Source organism: Lytechinus pictus, chromosome 16 (genome assembly GCF_037042905.1).
Source record: "Lytechinus pictus isolate F3 Inbred chromosome 16, Lp3.0, whole genome shotgun sequence".
NCBI classification, from domain to species: domain Eukaryota; kingdom Metazoa; phylum Echinodermata; class Echinoidea; order Temnopleuroida; family Toxopneustidae; genus Lytechinus; species Lytechinus pictus.
The window spans coordinates 25,303,091-25,329,246 of record NC_087260.1 but is presented as its reverse complement, the minus strand read 5'-3'; the positions used below and the strand labels follow the sequence as shown (position 1 = coordinate 25,329,246).

Genomic DNA, 26,156 nt, shown 5'->3' with positions numbered 1-26,156 from the left:
TCCATAATTGTGGTTGATTGGATCAATCGCAACTCTTTGTAAGATGGGGCCTGATATTACAAACATAGGGCTAGACCTTGGGGGATGAGACCAAACGGTAAGTAGACAAAGTGGCCCGTATTCTGTTGTGGATTAACTATGGAGAGCCAATAGGGGCACAAATCTTTATTGGTACATGTACATGTTGAATATATTCACTCTTAAGACACTCAAATCATTTATAACTGTCTCAGAATGATAACTGAAATATTTTCTTCATTATGAAAGCAAAGGGAAACAAAAAAGTAAATATAAGAAATATACAATACAAGCAGATTTTTCCTTTTTTAGCTCCCTATAATTTTAGCACAGAGTTAGACCATGGTCTAAGTTAAACCTGATTTCAGAATACGGGCCAGTGGGTTTTGACCAAATGGCATTACTGATTACCTTGTAAAAGACAGCAGCTTTCTGCCACCATCTTGGTTCAAGGTCAAAGCGACAAGCATCACCAACGGTAGCACAGTGCTGGAATCCTTCTCTCATCTGGTTGGTCTCAAGGAGAATATCAACAAGCTTGATGTTCAGATAGATGTCATTGGAGTTGGAGTTCTAAGATTGAGAAGACAAAAAAAGTTTTTGAAATATTAATATTAAAACTGCGACTGGTGTTGACGATCTACGTGCAATTTCCCCATACAGCAACACCAACCCCCAAGGATTGGGAAAATCGTGATTTTAGTTCGGTGTTGGTGTTGATGAACTGTAGCTCACGCACAGGCAGCGAACATGATGAAACATTCCCTTAAAATTATCTTTTACAGTTAAGATGAGTGCAAATCATTAGAGTTTTATACATTTTAATGAAAAATAATAACGCTTTCTGATTCTTGCAATGATTTTTACCTTTGCATTCTAAACGATAAGATTTTATTGCAATTTCTCCCTGATTTTCCTTTCGTCGTCAAGAATTTTTTGCGTCAAGTTGAGATGATCAGCAGTGCAGCGCAGAGGCGTGACGGCAGAGGCTATCGATAACAGTCTCTGCCGAACTTCGTTCAGGCGAGACAAAAATATTGGATATCAAGAGGAAGATAAACAGATCAATAATGTAAATTGATTTCATCTTAGCCTGCACTCACCAGCTTCTCTCTCAGATATTTTTCATATTCTCGAAGATTCTTGGTTGAACGAAGGATGTGTTCCTAAAGGAAAAAAAGCAAAGTTATTCAATTCATCAATATGTAATAATGAATACAAATAAAGTTATTATTTAGCTCTTCAAAAGACTCTCAAAACGTTCATTTCAAACGGTGTTTTCAGCACCGATTCAGTCAGCTAGGGTGAAAGTTGCTCAATAAAATTAATGTTTACTCTTTTTAAGTGCTACAACAAACTTCAATATTATCATTATGATTGAAGTGTAGAATATCAGAGAGAAAGTTAATGTCAAACTCTGTCAATTCAAGTGAAATCCTTGGTTTTGATTGGATGAAAAGCACTGGTAGCCGAGAGAATGACAACTAATCAGTGCTGACAAGTTCATGAAAGGGTGGGCCTTTCTGCTTTCTCTGTTCTTATAATTCTTTTTTATGCATTTGAATGAAGTAGTTACATGGATTATAGCTAATCATCTTCACTACATTTTGGATAAATTTCATGCTTGTGAACTGCTTTTTAAAATGATGATAGGTTATTATATAGTGCTGGTATCTGCCTCCGCACAAGTTTCTGTCATCAAACAGTGCTTAGAATCATCATTCAGTTCAAATCAAATACTGTCCTAGCAGTGCTACAATTATTTTATTCTTACGATGATGTTGGAGTGGGGAACAGAAAGGTTTTCAGGTAAGACTCGAAAATATGTAGAAAATATTCTTCTAGAAATTCAATACAGTCTAATTATTACAAGCTTTGGGCTTGAAAGAAGCGAGTGCTAACATTCAGTCATCTTACCCTGATTTTATGGATGATGCGATGATTTGGAAAGTACTTCTCTGCTCTCTCCACCCAGTAACGATGTTTATCTGCTTCAAATTGAACTTCACAGTAAAGTTCAGCAACTGATGAGATGTAAGAAAAGGATATATTGGTTCAAGAATATTTGAAGAAAAAATATAAAAGTGGGATGAACCTTCTTTTTGTTGTAAAGGATGATTTAGAAGCTAAATATAAAGTAGTTAGTTCCTCCATTTCCAGACTCAGAAATGGGGGCAAGTCTTGGTTGCCCTCCTACCCCAATATCTTTTTCTTTTTTTTTACTGACAAAATGGCCCATGAGTGGGGATAACAACTTTTAAAGAAAGAATGCCCCCCCTTCTGATCAATACTGGATCCACCCTGACTAGTATTAAATATAGCTACTACTGTCCCTTTCTACTACTATTACAACAGAGCTGCCAACCTGAACAAGAATATTTCAGTATTTTAAAAGCTGAAAATCAGTATTTTGGCAAGGAAATCAGTATTCTCAAAGATATGCCATAGGACAAAACATAAAACTGAACTTTAGAAATCAGTATTTTGTATGAAACCATCAGTATTCTTCTCATTTTTCAGTACTAAATACGGAAAGTAAGTACTACTTGGCAGCTCTGTTACAACCACCTCTGCCTCTGCCATCACCATTACTCTTCATCCTACTTCTATGAAAAAAACCCTACCCAAATGCTGAAATTCTCTCCCCACAAACACACCAACCCAACCCATTCATAATTGTCCTCGTTTGTAATGAGCCTTTTCTTCTACTTCTCTATGCTTTTTTAGTTTTTTAAAGCACCTTGAGCATTTAATCAAAATAGTAGGGACACTAAATAAATCCTATGTATTATTATTATTATAATTATATTCTTTGCTTTTTTATGAGCAGGGCCCTGTTAAGCAAAACCTTAGTGATTCATCATACGCCTGATTTCAAGAATGATTTGACATCATGGTCAATGCAATCAGTCATAACAATGTGTTCTTTGATCATTGCTAAGCTTTGTGTATGGGGCCCCTGAGTGTACATGGTAAATTGCCAATTCATCTACCGGTATTGCCAACTCGTCCACTAATCACATTGTCTACCTTCATTTAGTCAAAGCCATTTCGTCCATCAACCTTTCGTCTATCAACCATTTGGTCCAGACCGTCCAGTAACCATTTGGTCCAATCATCGCTTCATCTTATCACCAGTTTGTCTATGACCACTTCGTCTCATAACCTATTGGTCTAATACCGTTTTTATTTTCATTAATTTCACCCAATTCATGTATATGTGAAGCGGATAGAGACTTTGAGTATTATGCGCTATAGAAATTTCAATATTATTATTCACACTTAGTCCAATTAGACCATATGGTATATGCACTAAATGGCTATTGCACCAACTGGTTTTTAGACCAAATGGTGAGTGGACGAAATGGCAATTAGACCATGTGGATAGTGGACGAACTGATGGTAGACTTTAAGGTACTGTTACTTACCTATCAATGTCTTAATTCCTTGGCCTCTGAATATCTCAGTGAGAAATTAATAAGATATGTCCCTTCACATAATCTGAGATCTTCACAGAGATATCTGCTTAAGTGTCCAGTTGTTCAGACCAAGTTCTATGGGGAGAGATCATTTTGTCATGCGGCCCCTAAACTTTGGAATACGATCCCTTCTTCCATTAAGGAGGCATCTACATGCTCTGCATTCAAAAGTCGCCTCAAAACTTATTTGTTTTTCGGTTTTATGATTGAGACAGTCTACATAATAGCTTTAATCCTCTCTCTTCTTTGTCTATTTTCCTATTAAGCGCATAGAGACGCCCATGGGTAGTGATATGCGCTATACAAGCAAAGTTGTATTATTATTATTAGACCAAATGATATTAGACGAATTGGTAACTGGACAAATTGGTATTTGACCAAATGAAAATAAACCGTGTACCTTTGAGCACGAGTTCCTTCTGGTAATCATTGAGCTCCAGTGATCGTCGGTAGCATTGGATGGCCTTGGCCGGGTTCTTCAACGACTCGTAAATAAAACCAAGTAACTTCCATCCTCTGGGATCCGCTGCCTTCAGAGCGGAATAGCTTTCAGCGTAGGGAAGAGCCGACTTGTATTCATGGACCTCACAGTAGAGGGATGCAATATGATAGCCTTTCAACTGCACCTGCAACAGGTAAAACAGTTAAACATATATTTCAGCAGAATACATACAAATGATATATATTTGAATTGGCTTTATAGGTTGCGTAATTTTTTTTTAAGTCAAGGAACCAAGATTTGTTCCTTCCTAATGCCACTTTTTTATGGGGGGGGGGGGGTCTCACTAACTTTTATTGAAATCATTCTGTTAATATAAAATTAGCACCTAAATTGCTTTCCTTTTAAATATTATTAGCATTACTTTCCTACTTCTCCTTCACTCAAATTGCATGGTCTCTCTTAGTCTCAAAAAATCCTATTAAATTTTTTTATAGTAACCAAGATTCAAGAATTTATTCAACTTTGTACCCATGATTGGTTAATTACCATTAGAAAATGAAAAGCACATGCACAAGGATAACAATTTTGATTATAATTAATAATACCACTTTCAATGTTAAAAAAAAATAATTCAAATTTACAATACCTGCAATTAACAAGAACAATTACAATTCACATAAGCAATTCTAATACCCCCCAAGGAAATCCCCTTAGGCCTTTTCTGTCCTGCAGCTGCTATTTAGAATATTGATTGTCCTGTCATTCACACACTGTGTGGAACTGCAGCCACAAATACATTTCAAGATTTTGAGAAACATTAAGTTAGAAGTCATTGCAATTAAATATAGATCAGTCAAAATCTTACGAATTAGCGTCGATATGGCATCGCATTCGTTGGAGTTTGTAGAGTCTATTGCAACGTGCACAAAGTCAATTGATTTCCCGGTTTCAGAGCGTCGCATGAATACAATGTATGCATGAAATTGCAGAGTTGATAATTTTCGATCGATACTGGAGTGATCTGATCACGAATGAAAACCATTTCCGGCACAAATGTGACCGGATATCGTTATTGCTATCGATACTTCTGCACGCAGTCCGAAATAATTATTTTGGCGACCACGTAGTCATGACGTGATCTGTGCGATTGACCAATCAGCGGTCTCCGAATCGCTCTGTGGAGATGGTCTATCCGTTGTACACAGTCTATGGACAATTTGCCACTGCGCAAACTTTGATGTGAATTTCATTTTGTGAAAAGAAATTTTAAACATAAATAATTTTAGAACAAGAAATATTGCAGAGAACTGAGAAGCTTAACATGTCAAAATTCGGGCAGGTTACTCTAGATCTATACTTTATTTAGAAAAAAAATCAAACAATTATCAATATTTGACAGAGGCAGCTCGCAGAGGCCTTACACAAAAACAAATAAAAACAAAATCAATCTCTGATGACGTTTTGATCGATGCCTTGGGCTTCACAGTGGTAAATCGTCCATAGACTGTGTACAACGGATAGACCGTCTCAGCTCAGCGAATTGGAGACCGCTGATTGGTCAATCGCGCAGATCACGTCATGACTACGTGGTCGCCAAAATAATTCCCTCGGACTGCGTGCGAAAGTATCGATAGCAATAACGATATCCTGTCACATTGTCTTTGTGGGAAATGGTCTTGGTTTGCGATTGCATTGCTCCAGTATGGATCGAAAATTATCGAGACTCAGCAATGCAAAATCCCCCTGATGGGGCTCATCGATTTTCGTCTTTATTTCATAAAAATATATAAAAAGAACTGGAACAAAATAAAGATTATTATTCCGTTTTGGCCTGAATTGCACCAAAACGGGGGAAAATAAACTTAAAAGGGGAAAATACAGTGATTTACTTCGGCTGTTGCGCAACTTCACTTCCCTGTTTTATCCGAAATTAACACAAACATATGGCCATTGAGTCCCTGTACAGATCGAGCTAGAACTTCGGTCTCTGTATTTGGTGAGTGGAGCCAACGGAGTTAAGCGGAACAACCAACATACAGAGACCGAAGCTAGACCAAAAGCTTCGGTCTCTGTTATTTTGGCTGTTCCGCTGAAAAGGGATTTTAAACGCTTACCTCCAAATCTCAGCCAAGATACTCCGTCCGATCCTTTATACTGCGGTGGAAATTACGCAAACAACAATCAATATGCGAATTTTTCCTATCAAACAGTCTAGATTCAAGTCGTCGGCGCATAATAGGAAATTGTACCAAAAAAATCAACAGGTTGCTTCTCAGTCTCACGTATAATCGCTGATGGCCCTACATCATAAAATAACGCTGAACAGCGAAAAAAATGCGGAGCGCCTAGAACGCAACCAGCAGTAGCCAGGCGGCTTCTTGAGAGTAAAAATCATTTACTAACGTAGGCTTACTCTAAACGAAGCCAGGGAGTCCTCCCTATTCATCTGCGTGTACCGCAAAAAACCCTGAAACTTTCGCCCCCGAGATTTCTACTTTCCTTCTAAAAGATCTAGCTCTAAATCATGTACATGGGATAAAACTTCATTTCCGACATTTCTACGCTCTCGTTGTTATTTTTAAACAAGAATTCATCAAAAAAATGAAAAAATATTGTGAAAAGACGGAAGAGACTCGCCCGATGTTTACGCCGCCATCTTGTTTCTTATTGTACTTCCCCAACGTTACGCGACGCTCGCAAGTTTATTAAATAATATCGCGCGCCCTCTCTGTGCGTATAGAGAAAACCAGCGAATTAGCTCCATGCCTGCTTCGACATCAAGAAAAATCATCGATATAAAGTACCAGTAGGCACTTCAGGTGAAAATTAGGAAAGGCTGTTCCAGCATATTTGATGGGCTCACAATGAGGCTCAATATCTACGATTCACAAAACTGTTTGAATTTTCAAATTCCGATATCTAGAAGTCGAGTTATTGTCATCTTTGTGATGAAAAAACAGGCCTTTTTGTGGACAAAAGAAGATTGCGAAATCTTATTATTCTCTTTGTTTTGGGCATGGCACATTTATAATACATAGCTTATGGGGAATTGTACAAGCTTTTTATTTAAATCTTAAAGTACTCAGATTGATTTGACATATTGGCATATGATTTCTTTGGTTCAAGGGCAACTACCCCTGGACGATAACCCCCCACCCCCCCCACCCTCGGACAATTTCCCTCCCCCCACCCCCACCCACCCTGGACAATTACCCCCCCCCCCCGGACAACTACACTTTACCCCTATCCAAAAATCTACACCTAACCTAACCCTATTTCGGGGGTAATTGCCCTGTGGTAGGTTTGTGCACAGGGTAAACATGACTTGATATTGATTTTCTTTGCTTGAACATTAGAAATTAAGTTTTCAATGAATATAATTTGTAATCAAAGAAAGAGAATTAAAATAATAATCTTAGGATTTCTAGAAAAAAATAAAAACAGATTGATTTCAATTGTCTATTATCTCATTATTGTCTTGTTATTATGGTCTCAATAAAATTGTTGATATTATTATTGTCTCATCATCGTTTCATTATTGTCCCAATTAGTATTATAATTATAATAATTATTATTATAATTATTTTTGTTTCATTAATATTATTTTCTAAATAATTATTACAATTATAATTACTATCATAGTAATTATTGTTTAATTATTTCATAATAATAATTATTATTGAAATAATTATTAGTCTCAATAATTATAAGGCCTATAATTATAATTATTATTTTTATGATTATAATTATAATTATAATAATTTTTATAATAATAATTATTGATGACTTATCAATATTACTGTCTCAGTAATTATTACAAGTACAATTACTTTCATTATAATTATTATCATTATAATTATTTTATAATTATTGTAATAATAGTTATTTGTCTCAATAATTATAAGGCCTTTAATTATAATTATGATTATTTTTATAATCATAATAATTTTTATAATAATAATTATTGATGACCTTTCAATATTACTGTCTCAGTAATTATTACAATTATAATTACTTTCATTATAATTGTTATCATAATTATTTTATAATAATTAGTATTATTGTAATAATAGTTATTATTGTCTCATTAATTATAAGGCCTATAATTATAATTACTATAATTATAATTGTTTCTACAATTATATTTATTTTAATTATAATGATTATTATTATAATGATTATTATTGATATCTCATTAATATTATTGTCTCAGTAATTATTACAATTCAAAGTACATCATTATAATTGTTATTACAATTATTTTATTATAATAATGATTACTGTAATAATTATTATTGTCAATAAATACTAGAATTGATGTCTCAATAATTATTACAATTATAATTATTATCATTATAATTATAATTGTTATTATTATAATCATAATAATTATTATAATTGTCTCAATGTTTATTGTCTCATATTATTAATGTCTCATCATCACTGTTAATTGCCTCATTATTGTCTTCTCTTACTTTTTCATAATATCTTCAAATTAATAATTAACACCATAACAAAGGTCCATAAATCAGATATCAAATTCATGAAACACATCTCATGTATGTAAACCTATTTCTAAATTAAATTCATGCAAGGAGCTTTCTGTGCCATTCAAAAATACGACTTTCATTAACAATACCATATTCTAGACATTCAGACGCATTCCAACAAAAAATCACATATCAAACAAAATTCTTGAAGTTTACTTGCAGTTTTGCTCTTAATACTTATTTCACACGAATTCTACAAAATTATTTTCAAAATAACAATTTGATTTTCATAATTAACAGAGCTCAAATCGTAATTTAAAAAAATATACAACGGCTGAAACATACTGTGTCTGAATACCAAGACTAATCTCAGGCCCAACGCAGTGGGGATGACGTCACTCACAGCTGTTCGTATACGCTCAAAACAACCCTGCTCGATCGGCCGAGTCAGATTCACAAACACCTCATGACACTCAAAACTGAAGCTCAATTTGATTAGAATTTCACAAAATGTTCTCAAATATACAATTTTATTACTGACCGAGTTTACAAGGGATCCGATGATTACAAGGTGATTTCAAGCAAAGAAAAATAAATACCTGAATATTAGGTCCTTCCCTCGCATGAAGGTAAGTTAGACTCCGTCTTGTATATTTCCGATGTTTACCGAAGATGTACGAAGCAACCGCGGGAATTTTTGACCAATCAAAATCAGCGGAATAAAGGAAGAAACTGACTCTGTCTTTTCGAGCAATGCCGAATGCAACTCCAGCGCTCGGCCAAAGTGCCGAGCGGAGCGAACTGTGTGTGTTAGATAGGCGCTCGCCATTCACTGCAATGCAAAAATCTACGTCTAGCGCTGTGTCCGCGTGGTCGCCCGCCCGACTGAAGTGCCTAGTACCAGAAAGACAGAGTCAGAGAGGAAATGAAATTGGCTTCATATCGTTTGGTTTCATATCCAAACTTCAAAGCTTATCTTATTTTAAATAGGTAGGCCCTATCTATTTCAAATTTTTAGAAAAAAATTAATAAACTTATTGCAAGTGCCGTGCCAGTGGTTATCCTGTGCACGGCGGCGGTAATGTACCCGTGCCGTGGGTGGATCTTTCTCAGACTCAGATGTAACTGGCATCTTGCACACAAACATGAAAATACATGAATGGGACTACCATTTTCAATTACAATACAAAATCACGTTATGATGAAATAACGCGAATACCCTCTTACCTCTTGTGAATTTTTTGCTCTTTTCTTTACAGATTCGGCAAATTCGTCAGCCTCATGTTTGCTGCGATATGTTCGAGACATATCTGTTGATTAGATGCGACAATAAAACGATATAATCGCTGTAAAATTTCACATTTGAAAAGAAACCAAACGGCGGATGTGACCTTTTCAAACCGGTGCGCTTCAATCTTAAATGTTATGGTATCTTTAAGAATTAATTCAAATCAGACGGTTAATTCTGCGAGTAGCTGCCGAAACTTCATAATTCACCGTGAGATGAAAGGCCCAGGGGAGGGGATCAGTGGCGTAGCTAGGATTTTTCCCAGGGGGGGGGGGGCACTGGGGGGTCCTTGCTTTTTCAGGGGGGCACCATTTTTTCCGTTGTGTGTGTATGTGTCACAAGGGCGGATCCGACTTTGGCCAATAGGGGACGGGGCCCGAAATTATCTTCACCTATATTTCCCCCGATCAGTCACTTAGTTTTATTTTTATAAAAGAACATAAACATGAAATAATCTCATAAGCCTTATAAAAAGTGCAAGCGCGAAGCGCGAGCGATTTTTTTTGGTGTTACTTTCATGTATTTCGTCCTGAAAATGATTCTGGGCAATGTTATGTGTGATCCGTGAACAAGATTCGTATGTAACTAGATGGTTACTGCGATCGAACGCCAAGCGCGAGCAGAAATTTTTATTAACTGTTCTAGCATTATCGAAAAGGGACCTGTTAAGGACTGCTTACAGTTACCCACGAAGACGGTATATATTTCAATAATGCGAGCGCGAAGCGCGAGCAAATTTTTTTGACATTCCGACATAAAAAGTGGTCATTCTAAGCACTTTTTGTATTAATAAATGGGATAGGTATGTAACTAAACAATTGATGCGAGCACGAAGCGCGAGAGGAAGAAAAATTAGATTTTAGACCTAAAAGCGGGACACTCTATTCATATTTTGTAAATCATAAATAGGATGTAGTTAATTGGGTATCATTATTTAATGCGATCGTGAAGCGTGAGCATACAATTATTGATATTCTGATGTGAAACTGGATAATTTAAGTACATTTAATATAAAGAACATGCAGGCTATCGCACATGATTTAGATTTAGACCTAGAATCTGGGCAGTCTGAATACATTTTGTTTAATGGAACATTATGGAATACACGTAGACAATAGGAACTTGGCAAATCAAACAATTTGACCACGCAGCGTGAGCTAAAAAATGCTGATATGTAGACTAAAACAGGGACATTTTACAGCTAGAGCACTTAAATTTGTTCATGAAAAAAAATTGATGAAAGCTCGATGTCCGAGCTAAAATATATTTTGTACATGTATATTGACTTCAAAACTTGCTCCATATCAGCCTATTGAGCAAGATATGAATCTCATCGAACAGGCAATTCTGGCGCGAAGCGTAAGCAAAAGTTTTATATAGTAACATGAAAGATTTTTTTTTTTTTTTGCAAGTCTTCCCTTCACATTATTTCATTCACTCGTCTTCCTCCTTTTTATTTTCCTTTTCTTTTTTTCTTCTGTCTTTCTTCTTCTTTTCCTTTTTTCTTTTCTTCTTTCTCCCCCTTTTTTTTGCTCTGCCAATTTTTTCAGGGGGGGCACCTGGGGGGCACACCAAATCTCAGGGGGGGGGGCACGTGCCCCCCCAGGCCCCCCGTAGCTACGCCACTGGAGGGGATCGAGTGGCACACCTCTGTGGAGAGGGCAGGGCCCTAGACAATGGCGGCGGAAGCCCCAAAAATTAGGGGGGACCAGCACATTTTTTGACAAGCAAACAAAAAAGAAGGTTATCAACCAAAATTTTAGGGGGGGGGACCAACAACAAAATTTGACAAACAAAAAAAAAAAAAAAAAAAAGGTTATCAACTAAAATTTTAGGGGGGACATGTCCCTCCCGCCCCCCCCCCCGCTTCCGCCGCCTATGGCCCTAAAAACGATTTTTTTTTTTTTAAACAGGGGGTGCAGGATAAGCTTTGACTAGTTCCAAAAGGGGTTCTCATTATAAAATGAAGGCCATTTGGAATGATTTTTAATTTTTTTTTACTGGGGTGCTGGTGTGTAAATCATTTTATAAGCAAAAAAAAAAAGGTTTTGAATACATAATGGAGAGCAAATTGGTCCCGAGATTAGAGAAGCAGGGAAAAAAAGAAGAACAGAAAAGGAATTCACCACAAAAGAGAGGTCAAATTGGTCCCGAGAAATTTCAAAAGCAATTAAAGAAGAAAAAAAAAGGTTTCAATAAAAAATGAAAGTCATTTAGGTGACATTTCTCAATTTTTACACAGCTTCCAGAACACTTTGGGGCCAAGCCTATGGAAAATAATACACGCAGCACCCCTGAGGAAGTTATGTTTTAGCGGCATCCCCAGCACCCCCGCTTCCAAGGGCCATGCCATTTTGCATGGTCGATCACGAGAAATTTCGCTACAAAATGAAGGTGAGCTCAGCAGGTCTAGTGATCCAGGAAAAGTTTGACAAGCAAAAAAGAAAAAAAATCATTACAAAATAGAGGTGATTTTGATTACATAGCTGCATGCCTAACAAATTTCCAGGGGTCACTGCTCCCTATAACACGTACGAAGCACTCCCGGCACCGTTCGCTCAGTTCCAGAGAGGGCCATGGAAGATCGAGGGGGTGAGGTTCGGGAACTTATCCTTTCTTCATATTTTCACGTCATGGTGCCGTGGCCGAGTGGTCTCAGGCTCCTGGTTATACATAGAAAGTCCGGGGTTCGATCCCCGGCCGCGGCACCTATGCCCGTGAGCAAGGCATTTAATGTACAATGCTCTTCTATCCTGCTTTCAAATAAATAGAAATGCTATATGCATTGTTGGTAACTTGGTGTGCACTTGTTTAAAAAAATATCTTTACATTATACTTATAGTACCAACTACTACTCAATGACCCAGCTCATCACCCATGCCCCCCCCCCCCCGGAATAAAGAGAGAGAAAAACCTACTCAACTAGGCTTATATTTTATTTTTATAATAGGCTAAAATAGGCACCCATCAAACCACTACTGGATACAACAATACCAAGTTAAACAAGCTAAAGGAGGCATTGGCGGCGGAAGCCAAACAATTTAGGGGGGACCACCAAAAATTTTTGACAAGCAAAAAAAAAAAAGTTATATATCAACCAAAATTTTAGGGGGGACCGACAAAAAATTTTGACAAGCAAAAAAAAAAAAAAAAAAAATCATCAACGAAAAATTTAGGGAGGGGGGGGGGGACCGCCCCCACCTCAAATTTAGGGGGGGGGGTACACGTCCCCCCACTTCCGCCGCCTATGAAAGGAGGTACTGCCGGATTTTATGAAAATAACTAACAAAACAAATTCCAATTGATATTAGGTAGCAATGACATGGATCAGTGGCGGACCCTGACCCGGAGGAGACAAAGTATTGGAGGGGCACTGTATTGTTTGTGAACAATGCTGTGCCCCTCCAATGCTTTGTCTCCTCCGGGTCAGGGTCCGCCACTGACATGGATATTAGCAAAATATGTGTTAAAGGAATAAGTCATATAAGTGGAGAAACTAAGGATGCTTGAAAGAAAAAAGATGATACTATGCTTATTGTATATGGGTGTATTAATGTTTAGGTATATTATGTATGTGTGTGTATATTTATGCATTGATATGTATCTCGCATTTAACATTTCATCGAAGATTGGTATTTTTTGTTTCTTTTTTTTCTTTGTTGTTGTTTTTTGTTTTGCTATGAATACTTTGTTACTATGTTATGCTTATGTTGTATTAATTTTTTTCTTATGTTTCTTTGTTTTTGATGATGATCCTTCAATGTCAGGATTTTATATCAATAAACTTTTTTTGTATAACATACGCGGGAGGGGGGGGGGGGTATTGAATGAGGGTGCTCGTCAAAATATCCAAAAAGGGAGTCTAATTATAACATGGCTGGAAAGAAAATAAAACATATTCGATCAGAGATTAGTATGAAAGTTGCACATAAACTGCGACATTTTGCATGGTTGTGAAAGACTTTTCTTATTTGTCTGAAAATCTTGTACGGATAAAATGCTCCTCGTGAGAGGAGATTTTTTTGTTTATCTATTTATTATTATTTTTTTGGGAGAGGGGATGTCACTAACATTTAGACAGAAATTCGGGCCCCCTAAATTTTTCACCCCATGCACCCATGGCCAATCAAAGATACACTGCTGGCGAATGTGTGTGTGTGCATATGTGTGGGTGTGTTTGAGTGTGTTTGCAATGCGGACATGTGTGTTTTAAATAACTATGTATTTTGTCTCATTATCATTATCATCCCCCCCCAAAAAAAAAATACATCCACTGGACTGCCATGCAGAGTAAAAAAAAGGTTGACTGAATTACCGTAGTCGATTTTGAATATTTAACCTCATCCAATAAATTCTTTAAAAATTAGAGAAAAACACAAGATTAAGAGAATATAACCAGGACAATCAATAAGACGAGCATTCTTAATTCAACTTAAATCTAACTGAATCTAACTTCGCTAAAATGCCAATTTCAATATTGATATCCATGTAAAAATGTTCGGGATAAGAAAATCTTTATGTGTTTCCTAACAACTTTCACTTCCACTTTTAAACTAACTAGGATCTACAAACTTTAATTCTATAATGATGTTTACTCGTTATCATGGCCCTGGGAAGCGGGGGTGCTGCGTCCATCGGCAGCACCCTTGAACTCTCAAAGGTGTGAAAAAAGGGATATATGTAACAAAAATCACCTTCATCTTTTATACATTTTGAAGTGAAAACCTTCTTTGCTTTTCAAATTTCTCGGGACCAAAATTACCTCTACTTTGCAGTGAAAACTTTTTTTTCTGCTTTTCAAATTTATATCAGCTCCTCGTCAAAATAAAAATCAGTCCCTGGGCCCTGCTGGTTAGTCTGTATGCACAGACTCATATTTTGACACTTTAACCAATGACAGGTCTAGAGTGAAGACTAGAAGCCAAATGCTCTGTCATAACCAGCCACATAGTGAATCTAGTCTCACTACTCCAGACTCTTTATTATGCACTATGCGAATAGTGCAAACATAGTGTTCGTGCCTGGAGACTAATAGGACTACCCGATCGAGTAGTATCAAACTCCTCGATCGGGTACTCGCGTGTCCTTATCTAAGTATCGACATCTGTATACAGTTGAAGCCAGTGGCGTAGCTAGGATTTTTTTCCTGGGGGGGGGGGGGGCACTGGGGGGTCCTTGCTTTTTCAGGGGGGCACCATTTTTTCCGGTGTGTGTGTATGTGTCACAAGGGCGGGATCCGACTTTCGCCAATAGGGGACGGTGCCCGAAATTATCTTCACCTATATTTTCCCCGATCAGTCACTTCTTATTTTTATTCTTATAAGACAACATAAACCTGAAATAATCTCATAAGCCTTATAAAAGTGCGAGCGCGAAGCGCGAGCGATTTTTTTTTTTTACTTTCATGTATTTTGTCCTGAAAATTTGATATTCTGGGCAATAATATGTGTGATCCTGAACAAGATTCGTATGTAACTAGATGGTTACTGCGAACGCCAAGCGCGAGCAGAAATTTTTATTAACTGTTCTAGCATTATCGAAAAGGGACCTGTTAAGGACTGCTTACAGTTACCCACGAAGACGGTATATATTTCAATAATGCGAGCGCGAAGCGCGAGCAATTTTTTTTGACATTCCGACCTAAAAATGGTCATTCTAAGCACTTTTTTATTAATAAATGGGATAGGTATGTAACTAAACAATTGATGCGAGCGCGAAGCGCGAGAGGAAGAAAATTGAGATTTTAGACCCAAAAGCGGGACACTCTATTCATATTTTGTAAATCATAAATAGGATATAGTTAATTGGGTATCATTAATAATGCGATCGTGAAGCGTGAGCAGACAATTATTGATATTCTGATGTGAAACTGGATAATTTAAGTACATTTTAAATAAAGAACATGCAGGCTATCGCGCATGTTTTAGATTTAGACCAATCTGGGCATTCTGAATACATTTGTTTCATGGAACATTATGGAATACACGTAGACAATATTAACTTGGCAAATCAAACAATGTGACCACGCAGCATGAGCTTTAAATGCTGATATGTAGACCATAAAACGGACATTTTACAGAGCACTTAAATTTGTAAATGAAAAAAAAATAATGAAAGCTCGATGTCCGAGCTAAAGTATGTTTTGTATATTGACTTAAAAACTTGCTCCATATCAGCCTATTGAGCAAGATATGAATCTTATCGAGCAGGCAATTCTGGCGCGAAGCGCAAGCAAAAATTTTATATGGTAACATGAAAGATTTTTTTTTGCAAGTCTTCCCCTCAAATTATTTCATTCACTCGTCTTCCTCCTCTTATTTTCTTCTTCTTTTTTTTCTTCTTTTTTTCTTTTCTTCTTTCTCCATTTTTTTCTTTTTTTTTTGCTCTGCCAATTTTTTTCAGGGGGGCACCTGAGGGGGCATACCAAATCTCAGGGGGGCACGTGCCACCCCAGGCCCCCCCCCCGTAGCTACGCCACTGGTTGCTGTTTTCGGTCTCATAGTGTTTCGCTGATTATAAAAGTGGACATTCTATAGCGGGATCGAAACTTAATTGGATCCCTAATATTTCGAAAAGATCGAGTGTTTTTTTTTATCTAGCCTCAGTCTCTACAAATAGAATTTCTCTTTAAACGGGAACAGTGCAAATAACTTTTCTGCTTTGTGAAATATTGTAGCACCGCCAATAAAACATGGATAGATTCAGCAGGGTACTGCGGTCTCCTCGTTTTCCAGTGGTTCTGATCTTGTTCATGCAATCTTGTTCCATCATTGGTCTTGTTAAGGCCATGGGAATCCTCTTTCGAGACCTGTCAAAGTCCATAGAGATGACTTCGGCTGATCTTGGCACAACACTTGGTCTCCTTTACACAGTAGGCTTACTGTCAAGTAAATATATTCAATATAATTCTATTATCATGATTATCATTCTATGTTTACGAATACAGTGTTCATGATTAATTAGTCACGTTGGTTTAAAGATTACTTTATGTGAAGCATGGCAAAGACGGGCAAAGACGCATCCAAATTTTCGAAGAAACTTGAAAGTGAGTGAGCGAAGCAACCGAGCTTATCATGGGGGCGCTTGTATGTGCACGAACAGGATATTGACGAATTTTGTGAAAATTTTCTTTAATCTTTCAAAATTTCAGAGGAAGGGGGCAGTGACTCGAGCGATACAGCCATGCGTAAAAGGGAAAAATGAATAAATGTGAAGAATTTTTATTGATCTGCAGTTGAGTCACTGCCAAATGTCGTAAGAGATGTTTAGAATTTTGAATCAATATGTAAATGATTTAATCAAATCTCAGCAGGTTCCCTTTTCTTTTCATTATATTATTGTCTTATATGAGGGCGTGTATATACGTTGTACAGTAGTTTTGACTATCGTCCTTTCAATGTCTGAACTCTTGTTTGATACCAGAGTGATGAAGTAGGTGATTGAACTGCGATTAATTGTAAGAAATCATCTCATATTACCATGGTTTAAGGTGAACTCAAACTTTTAACTGGTCATACGGATACTGGTCGTACAGGGGCTGTGGCGTCTAGACCTTACACACTTGACATCCACTTTAACTTCTCCAAAAGAAACTCTCAGATTTGTTGCAACCGGACCTCCACTCGTCCCGATGAAGATCATCATATGGATCGAAAGCTTGACAACCAATAAAAGGAGTACTTCTGAAGCTACGACCGTCTCATAGCACTTTTTTTTTTGCACCGATGTATATACAATGCGTATCAATAAAAAATTACATTTTGAAAAAATCCTGGGAATTGAAAAATATACACCATTGGGATATATTTTTCACATTCTTTTGTTTTGGTCTAAAATAAAATTTTTTCGTGCTCACTTGAGTGAGCACTGTCCATTTTTTTTGTAAAGCTCGCAAAAATCGGTTTGCGCAGAAATGCTAATTTTCACGCTGTGTCAAGGAAAAAGACTGAAACAAACTGACCGTGCAGTATATTTCTCATGAATTTCTTGTACATTTTTAGCAAATTTAAATAGAATAGATAAATTTAAACATTTTTTTACAACTTTGCCCCCAGATAAAATAGAGCGCAATGGCGCTCTATATGAAGTGTTTTGGGCAAGGGAACAAATTAAAACGGTAAAAGATACCTTCAAATCAATCTTCCTTGCTAAAGTCCATATGTTATTCATGATTAACGTCTACTTTTATTCATATAACTATTTTCAAGTTTTGCGCAAATCATTTTTTCACGAACTTTTTAAAAGTAAGTGGTGCTCATTCAAGCGTCATTTGCGTAAAGAGATCTGTACCAATGTCTAAATTAAAAAAACAGAGACGGGTTAGTGGCTAAGTGGTTAAGACACCGGCGTTCCAAGCTGGGGGCCAGGGTTCGATTCCCGGCAGAGACATTTTTTCGTCTTCACCATTTTTTCCAAAAGGGCAGGTAGCTCTGGGGAACATTGATTTAAGCTACGCCTTCCATTTTCTCTTCATTTTCTTTCACACATTTAAATACACGAGTTGCCAAAGTTGTTGTACATGTACAATTTCACACACACACACACACCCTCACACACACACACACACACACACACACCCACACCCCCACACACACACATACACACACATATATATATATATATATATATATATATATATATATATATATATATATATATATATATATATATATATATATGTATGTATGTACATATACATATACATATAAATATATAAATATACACAGTGCGTCCCAGAAAAAACGAAACCGAGATTAAGCGATGATTTATCATAACTTAATCACAAATACAATAAACAAATGACCTACCAATGTAAATCTTAGAATCTCCTCTTCCATCTGATATTACTTAGATTATTCCTCATTCACGCATGAGTGAGCAAAAACAATTTGAAGAAAGGATACCAAAAAGTTTTTGGCAAAAACTCATTTGACGGGGGTATCTGAATTTCAAAAAGAAAATCACATGCCTAAAAAGTTCAATATCTGCTCTTTTATTTGATACCTTAATCACAAAAAATGGTCAAGAAGTAGTTCCTTCGAAACAATGCTTGTATTTCCATAATTTCATTAATAAAGGTGTTTTCACCGGTTACCCACAGAAGCTATCGCATGGTTAACAAACGACTTAATGCATGGCTGATCGTCAACAAAACTGAATGTCAAGTAAGTTTGAACGCTAGCCTGTAGAACCTCTTATTTTATGAAATTATTGAAATTCAAGCCTTATTTCAAATATCTAGAACTTTGTTATTTCTTGACCATTTTCTGTAAATGAGGTATCGAATTAAAGAGCAGATATTGAACTTTTTAAAAATGTGGTTTTCGTTTTGAAACCCAGATACAGCCCGCCAAATGACTTTTTGGTATCCCCTCTTCAAATTGTTTTTGCTCACTCACGCGTGAATGATAAATAATCTAAGTAATATCAGATGAAAGAGGAGATTCTAAGCTTTATATTTATATATATATATATATATATATATATATATATATATATATATATATGTAAGAGGGATAAAAGAAAAGCGGGATGAAGATAGTGAAATTGGAAGGACACCCACTTCAGATCTGACCAAATAAAAACTACTGCGACATTATGCATTTGGCTGGGACATCCACACTTTTCGTATTTACTAAGGGGAAACTCTCTACAACGCACCTATTCCTTTGAAAATGCAAGTCAAATCGAATGGAGAGCTGAGAGGCTTGTGTCGAAAGTTGGTGGACCGGGGCAGTATCGGAATCTCTTGACTCTGGACAGCGACATATTTGCAATTGTTCGTCCGGTGTAGATCGTCGGATGATCTGCTGTCTCAGTCCACCAACTTTCGACAAAAGCCTCTCAGCTCTCCATTGTGATGCTTTTTCTAATGAATCGATGAGTTGTTAAGAGAGTTTCCCCGTGGAAAATGCGAAAACTGCCTATTAATATTATTGTGTTGGCGTAATTATTACCGGTTGTAACAGGGCCCAGATCATTATTATCAAGCCTCCCTTTACTGCATGAACAAAAGCAACGTTTAATTCTAAATCGTAATGACGTTATCGCTTCGACTAAAAGGCTTTCGTAGGATTCCGATATGCCACATCTATACCATGTGAATAAACAAAATTGACACCTCACAACAAATTTAAGAAAGAAATGTGTCATGAACACATAATCAATATATATTGCTGGAAAGAGAATCTTTTCCCAAATAATTTGGTATCATTTTTATGGGGTATGTTTTCACGCCTGGATTATCATTAGGTATTCTTTTCAGTGATGTAAAGTTTGATTTGCGCCAGAGTGAGGCTGTCGACTGCAACGAATAACCCCCCAGATGGCAATGTTGTAATAATCCTACTTGAGTTCGTAAACATATTTGCAAATCCCTTTTCAATGAAACTGACTTGAAAATTGATACGAAAAAGTGCTTATTAATATTGCATATTACTGAAAAAGGTGTTTTGAAATGGATTTTTGCAACCCTTGTATACATACAAGGGTTGTACTATAGTACTATGTACTATAGTACAACTTGTACTATAGTACTTTGACATCATTAACATCTCATTCATTGCAGTCATGTCTTACTATGGCACAAATCGAGATTCACATAACTGCAAAGAATACCTCCTGATCATCCAAGCGTTAACACATACCACTCTAAATATGGTATCAAATTATTTGGGAGAACATACTCTTTCAGGCCATATAATTACAATATTATTATGTATTTTTCTTAAATTGGAGATTTGTGAGGTGTTTTGTTCTGTTTGCATCTTATTAGCTCCCATCATAGCTTTTGTGATCAAGCGGACTTCCAATCTGCGGTATCTCATGATTACTGGTGCCATTATAGGAAGCAGTCCTGTTATTCTTGCGTCCAGATCAACAAGCAACTGGCATTTATTCGTCGCCTTTGGGATATCTGGTAAGAAACTGCGAAAAGGACAATCAAAAGCCACAGTCATTTATCTTTACATCTAAAGCAAAGCATATTCCATTTGCTATCTTACCCGTAAACAATTATCAGAATCATAGTTCAGTTTTATAAGCAACCTGTCGAAGAACTCTTCAATTGAGAACATAATAATTTAGGGGCACACAATTTGGTAGGCCTATATCTAAAAAAAAATCCACTCGCTAAAAGGATCGAAGAACTGGAGTCATTTCAGTAAGCATGCAGAATATCCCTATTGTTGTACTAAAGAATAATTTTAATTAGTTTCATTCTTGGAATATACGATTCTACTGAACTGCTTAAATGATTTTTCACGGGGTGAAGAAGTGGGGGAGGGGATATACTATTTGGGATTGGGATGTGAGGATGAAAGAGTTAGGTCGCTATAGGGAATGATTTAGGATTTAAAACTCTCAAAGGATTTCGTTTTCTCTATCATCCCAATCAATTTAGGAATCGGGCTCTATATTTTGCGTATGGCATGCCTTACTGCTATGGACAGGTTTGCTGGGGACTACTTCAACCTCTTGTACAGTCTATCGTCATGCGGGTACTCTGCCGGCATGGTTCTATTCCCTTTCCTGGCCGACAAACTGCTGAAGTATTTCGATTGGCGAGGTGTTCTTCTAATTCTCGGAATTCTCATGATGTGCATGCTGGCCGGAATCGCTTGCGTTTTTGCCATTCTGGTAACAGTTGACGGCTTTAAAGCTGCAGGAGATGAAGATGAGATGGAACGCTGCGACCAGGCTGATGATACGATCTATGAAGCAGAAAGTAATGGTTGCTCTTCTGGAGAAACAACAGGCAAGGGCCCCTGTGATGACGTCGCTGACACGGATCCGCTTCTAACTCCTTCCAATGGACATGATCGAGTGACCGTCGACCAGGCATGCCCAAATCGTGAAACAATTCCTACAAATCACCTCGATTGTGTAGTCATTATTGCAAGAAAGGTCTCATTCTGGATTCGAAACATTGGGTTCTACGACGATCCGTTTTCCTTATTCATTTTCCTTTCTGTCGCTGTATTCTTTTTCGTTTACAATGGATGGCACGATTTCCTTGTACCAAAGGTCTTACAGCATGGGATCTCCCAAGAATACACGGTCATCGTAACCTTTGTTGCTGCTGTCGGAAACTTTTCTGTCCGACTCATCATTGCTGCCCTCACCCACAACTCAGTTGACCCAATCAACATTCATCTGTTTTTAACGTTCCTTAACGTCATTTCTGTAACGTGTGATGTATTCATACCTCACTATTACATCATGTTGATGACATCATTTTGTTCTGCTGCAGCCCTTGCTGGAAGAGCGTGCTTGGGAATCCTTATCATCAGGAATCGATTTTCATCTGAAAACCTTCCCATAGTTTTGAGTATGAACAACATCGTAGAAGCCTTTGGATTTTTCCTCGGTGGATATCTGTCAGGTGTGGCTCCGTCTTTTATGTTTTATGTCCACGGGATCTAATGAAGAAGGGAATGCAACGTGTTTATTTTTTAGTCATTGACTTTTCTGTTTGAAAGCTTGCATTGTTAGATATTTAATATTATATGCGTATATCCGGAATCCTTTCTTCCCTTCATATAATGTAGGCTGTATTCATATTCATTATCTTTTGTACTTTTTGAAAAATGGATGTAGTGTCAATTGGAAGATATACATACATATATATATATATATATATATATATATATATATATATTAATTTTTTTTTTACTTGAATTGAATTAAGAAAGCCGGCATGGATCTAATGTTTTCTTCAGATTTTTAGCGATGTCAAAGCTCACATGATACTCAACATGCTCAAAGGCTAAGTTCACGTTCACATAGCCTGAATTATATAAGTAATTAGATATTGCTTAACTATATATGCACAGAAACAAGGATCAACTAACCCTCGATGCGTGTTAGTTTATCCATTTTGACCTTGTTTCTTCATTAATTTCACGGTCAAAAAGAAAGAAAAATGAGGAGCCCATATAAATCACGCGAAATATGCATGAGATATTGTTTTCCAGTTAAAAACAAAATATCTTCGGGGGGGGGGGGCATTTGACATTGTAATCCATACACTGCACGAAAATCGAACAAGTTCGATATCAAGCATTTCCGAAAAGTGTCTTCTAATATGGACGGCTTTTAGGCAATATCCTATAGTTTGTTTCAAAACGTGCTTCTATGGAACTCGGCCAAAGACATTCTGATTGTAGTATATCGGCAGCACGGGAGGGGGCGACCGGCAGTATGATTATGATTTTCAAAGAGATTAAAAAAAACCCAGTAGAAATAGAAATTAAAAAACGGAAGAAAAATAAGAACAAAGGAGCACGATAAAGAGAGAGAGAAAAAAAAAAGGGATATAAGATGAGATACAACATATATAAGCACTGAAAAATCCTTTTTATTACAAATGTTTGTGCGCATCATGTTTGAAATAATAAAAAAAATCTTTAGGGAGTGATTTTTTAAACAATATTGTTTGATAGGAAATGTCTTTCTACATGTATACATCTTCTTTTGTTGAAACTATCAATTTCGTTCTCTTTTATTGTAACATTTTATTTCCAATTTCTCGTTACAGGGTTCGTAGCCGACAAGTTTTCATCTTATGACGCAACATTCAAACTACTTGCCTCAGTCGATGTTCTGACTTTTGCTTTCATGCTATTTCCCAAAATGAAGAAGAAACCTCAAATCTTATCGGATGTGGAGAATTAAAAAAAACAACACTGACCACAGGGTTACTAGGTCATTATACGGGAGCGAAAAATATATAATATGGCAAGTTAGTTTTGCTTCGGGGGGGGGGGGGGGGGGTCAGGCTAGGGGACATCAAATATACTCCTATAAGTTGCTGTCCCCTCTCCCTCAACAGAATTTATGAAATGCGTTGTAGGAGTGTTCTTCAGTTTATATCCTTTTGTTTGTGATTATTATTGTTATTGTAACATTTCTGTATAATAAAAATAATGTGAGCCACAAGATTTTTTGTTTATCTTAATTTTGTTTTGCATGACAATTAATAAATAGTAAGTGGGAGTGTGGCATCCATATTAATCATCTTGCCCACAGAACCTAATGATATAGATCAAATACTAACAACGTCATAACAAGTCAGATTAGAATTAGACATCTATGTTTAAAAGTAGTAAGCTTTTTTTTTAAAATCAATTTTGTGTTTTTTTTTATTGTTTAAATCCACTAGCATACTTTGAGTGTCGTTTGAAAGTGTTTGAAGAGTTGAGGAGCCTGAAAATTTGGAGAAATGAGGAAAGGCTGGCTGCCCAGGACCAAAATCCAGTTGAAACCAATTAGAGCAAAACCAATTGAAACCAGTTGGCCAACTGGTTTCAATAGGGAAATTGGAACAACTGGAACCAATTGAAACCAGTTGCCAACTGGTTCCAGTTAAAACCAATTGGGCAACTGGAACCAGTTGGCAATTGGTTCCAGTTGAAACCAATTAAGCAACCAGTTGGCAACTGGTTTCAATTGGTTTCAGTTGTTCCAATTTCCTCATTAAAACCAGTTGAATCCAATTGGAGGTAACTGCATGGTTTCAATTGGTTCCAGTTGAAACCAATTGGAGGCAACTGGTTTCAACTGGAACCATTTGAAACTAATTGGTTTCCAACTGGATCCAATTGGAACTTCCAGTTGGAATGACTTAATTAGTTACAAATTAATTAGATTTTGCACTAACTATTGCTCATGCCAACAAAGAAGCAGTGCTATATGTCTATAATACCAATGTAAAGTGCATTGATAAAATAAACTTTTATAATGTATATATATTTACATGAAATATCTTCAAATATATGTATTTGTATTTGATGTAATTTGGTAACAGTTAGTGGTGTACTAATTATCTTATCTGTTTTAATTATAATCTATAACATTTATGAACATGGTTTTCACTGCTAAGCATTCTAAACACTTATCTGAAACAAGTATGGTACTTGAAATAGAAAAGAATTAAATAGATACATTTTAAATGATGATGAATCACATAAAACATTAATCTGTGCACACTGGCAGATAATATGCAAATTAACTGGTTTCGATTGGAACCAGTTGGGTAACTGGAACATTTCCAATTGGAAACCAATTGGAAGTCATTTCCAGTTACCCAACTGGTTCCAGTTAGGATTTCCAGTTACCCAACTGGTTCCAGTTAGAAATCATTTCCAGTTGGAAGTCATTTCCAGTTACCCAACTGGTTCCAGTTAGGATTTCCAGTTGCCCAACGGGTTCCAGTTAGGATTTCCAGTTGCCCAACTGGTTTCAATTGGTTTCAACTGGCAATTGTTATATTCCAGTTAAAACCAATTGAAACCAGTTGAAACCAGTTGAAACCAATTGAAACCAATTGAAACCAGTTGGAAATCCAACTGGTTTCAATTGGATTTTGGTCCTGGGTGGCTTGAGTAGCAGAGTGGAGTTGCAGAGCAGTGGAAAAGACTTAACTTATTAGAAAGGTTGACTGTTTGAATTCAGGAGTGTACACTGACTGTCAATATACCGAAACATGGTATATTCTCTCCCGCTCTGCGACTCCAATCGCCGACTCGAGCTAGCCTTTTCTCATCTCAGGAACTACTCAAGCCTCAAAAAGTTTATGGTTTACTGTCCTTTAAAGGACTACACTAATTTCAGAAAATAATACCTTTTAACTTTCCTCTCTTTTATCACTTCTCCATTTCACTTCTAATTCTACCAATATTTCTTAGTCCTTCAAGGACTCACTCATGGCGTACAGTAAAATGCTCCCACAATTAGCATGATTAGTATACTTCATTCATCTAATTCACAATTTGATTCTTGACAGATCAAATGCAATATTTGGACCTAAAATGTGTAAATGTCTTGTTGGGGTGGGGAGATTTCTTGTTTTATATTTAATAAAATTCATTTTATGACTCTAATATGGCCCCACTTTCTTCTTGCATCATTCTTCTTGGGGGTATTATTCATATTCAATTACTTTTTTGTATAACTAATATATGGTACCGTCATTGTTCTTGGGGCACTATTTTCTCATAATTATCCCATTATTTTTCATAATTCACTTCCTTCCTGCATCATGATACCTCATTCATGAGCAATTTGCCACCACTCACGACATTGAAATTCACTGCTCTCAGGCTAATCCACAAAACATTAAAAACTATGCTGCCAGTTAAATATTATATTTCTTAGAATATTCAGAAATATTGGTACAAACACATAAATCAAAGAAATTACCTCAAATGAATGATGTGAACTTGAATGAGCAGATTTCGCTTGTCACCACCTTCTTTGCGAATGGAAATTTCCATGTGGTTGAACATCATTAGTGATCATCAAGGAAAGTTCAGATTTAGATGATTGATATGTAAATCTTTTTTTGTACATTTTATAATAAATTCACAATAACATGCAAAAGGAAATCCTCTTTCATGCAAGGGTGAACTAATTATAAAGGTTTTCTTTTCATGCTCAAT

General features: G+C 36.6%; 2 protein-coding genes across 4 annotated transcripts in view; one reads left to right on the top strand and one right to left on the bottom strand.

Moving 5' to 3' along the window:
* Positions 1-9,859, bottom strand: part of LOC129279186 (RANBP2-like and GRIP domain-containing protein 8) — a 49,837-nt gene extending 39,978 nt beyond the window's left edge. The window contains exons 1-5 of one of the 3 annotated variants that reach the window (XM_064111650.1): positions 9,657-9,859; positions 3,898-4,123; positions 1,936-2,042; positions 1,122-1,184; positions 430-591 (exon numbers count right to left, since the gene is read on the bottom strand). In XM_064111650.1, coding sequence (XP_063967720.1) covers positions 430-591; positions 1,122-1,184; positions 1,936-2,042; positions 3,898-4,123; positions 9,657-9,737 — 639 coding nt within the window. In that variant the 5' untranslated portion in view covers positions 9,738-9,859. The remainder of the gene's footprint in view (positions 1-429; positions 592-1,121; positions 1,185-1,935; positions 2,043-3,897; positions 4,124-9,656) is intronic. The other 2 variants (XM_064111652.1, XM_064111651.1) reach the window with 2 other exon arrangements.
* Positions 9,860-16,242: 6,383 nt separating this feature from the next.
* LOC129279514 (monocarboxylate transporter 6-like) lies at positions 16,243-23,653 on the top strand. Its single transcript, XM_064111656.1, has 4 exons — positions 16,243-16,604; positions 20,492-20,635; positions 21,119-22,099; positions 23,255-23,653. The coding sequence occupies exons 1-4, from the start codon at positions 16,409-16,411 to the stop codon at positions 23,389-23,391; spliced, it is 1,458 nt and encodes a 485-aa protein (XP_063967726.1). The 5' UTR covers positions 16,243-16,408; the 3' UTR covers positions 23,392-23,653.
* The last annotated feature ends 2,503 nt before the right edge of the window (positions 23,654-26,156 follow it).

Bases quoted from the DNA above. Each gene is read 5' to 3' on its own strand.
- LOC129279514 (XM_064111656.1), top strand. From the start codon at position 16,409: ATGGATAGATTCAGCAGGGTACTGCGGTCTCCTCGTTTTCCAGTGGTT. The intron at 16,605-20,491 runs GTAAATATATTC...GCATCTTATTAG, and splicing joins CACAGTAGGCTTACTGTCAA to CTCCCATCATAGCTTTTGTG. The intron at 20,636-21,118 runs GTAAGAAACTGC...CAATCAATTTAG, and splicing joins CGTCGCCTTTGGGATATCTG to GAATCGGGCTCTATATTTTG.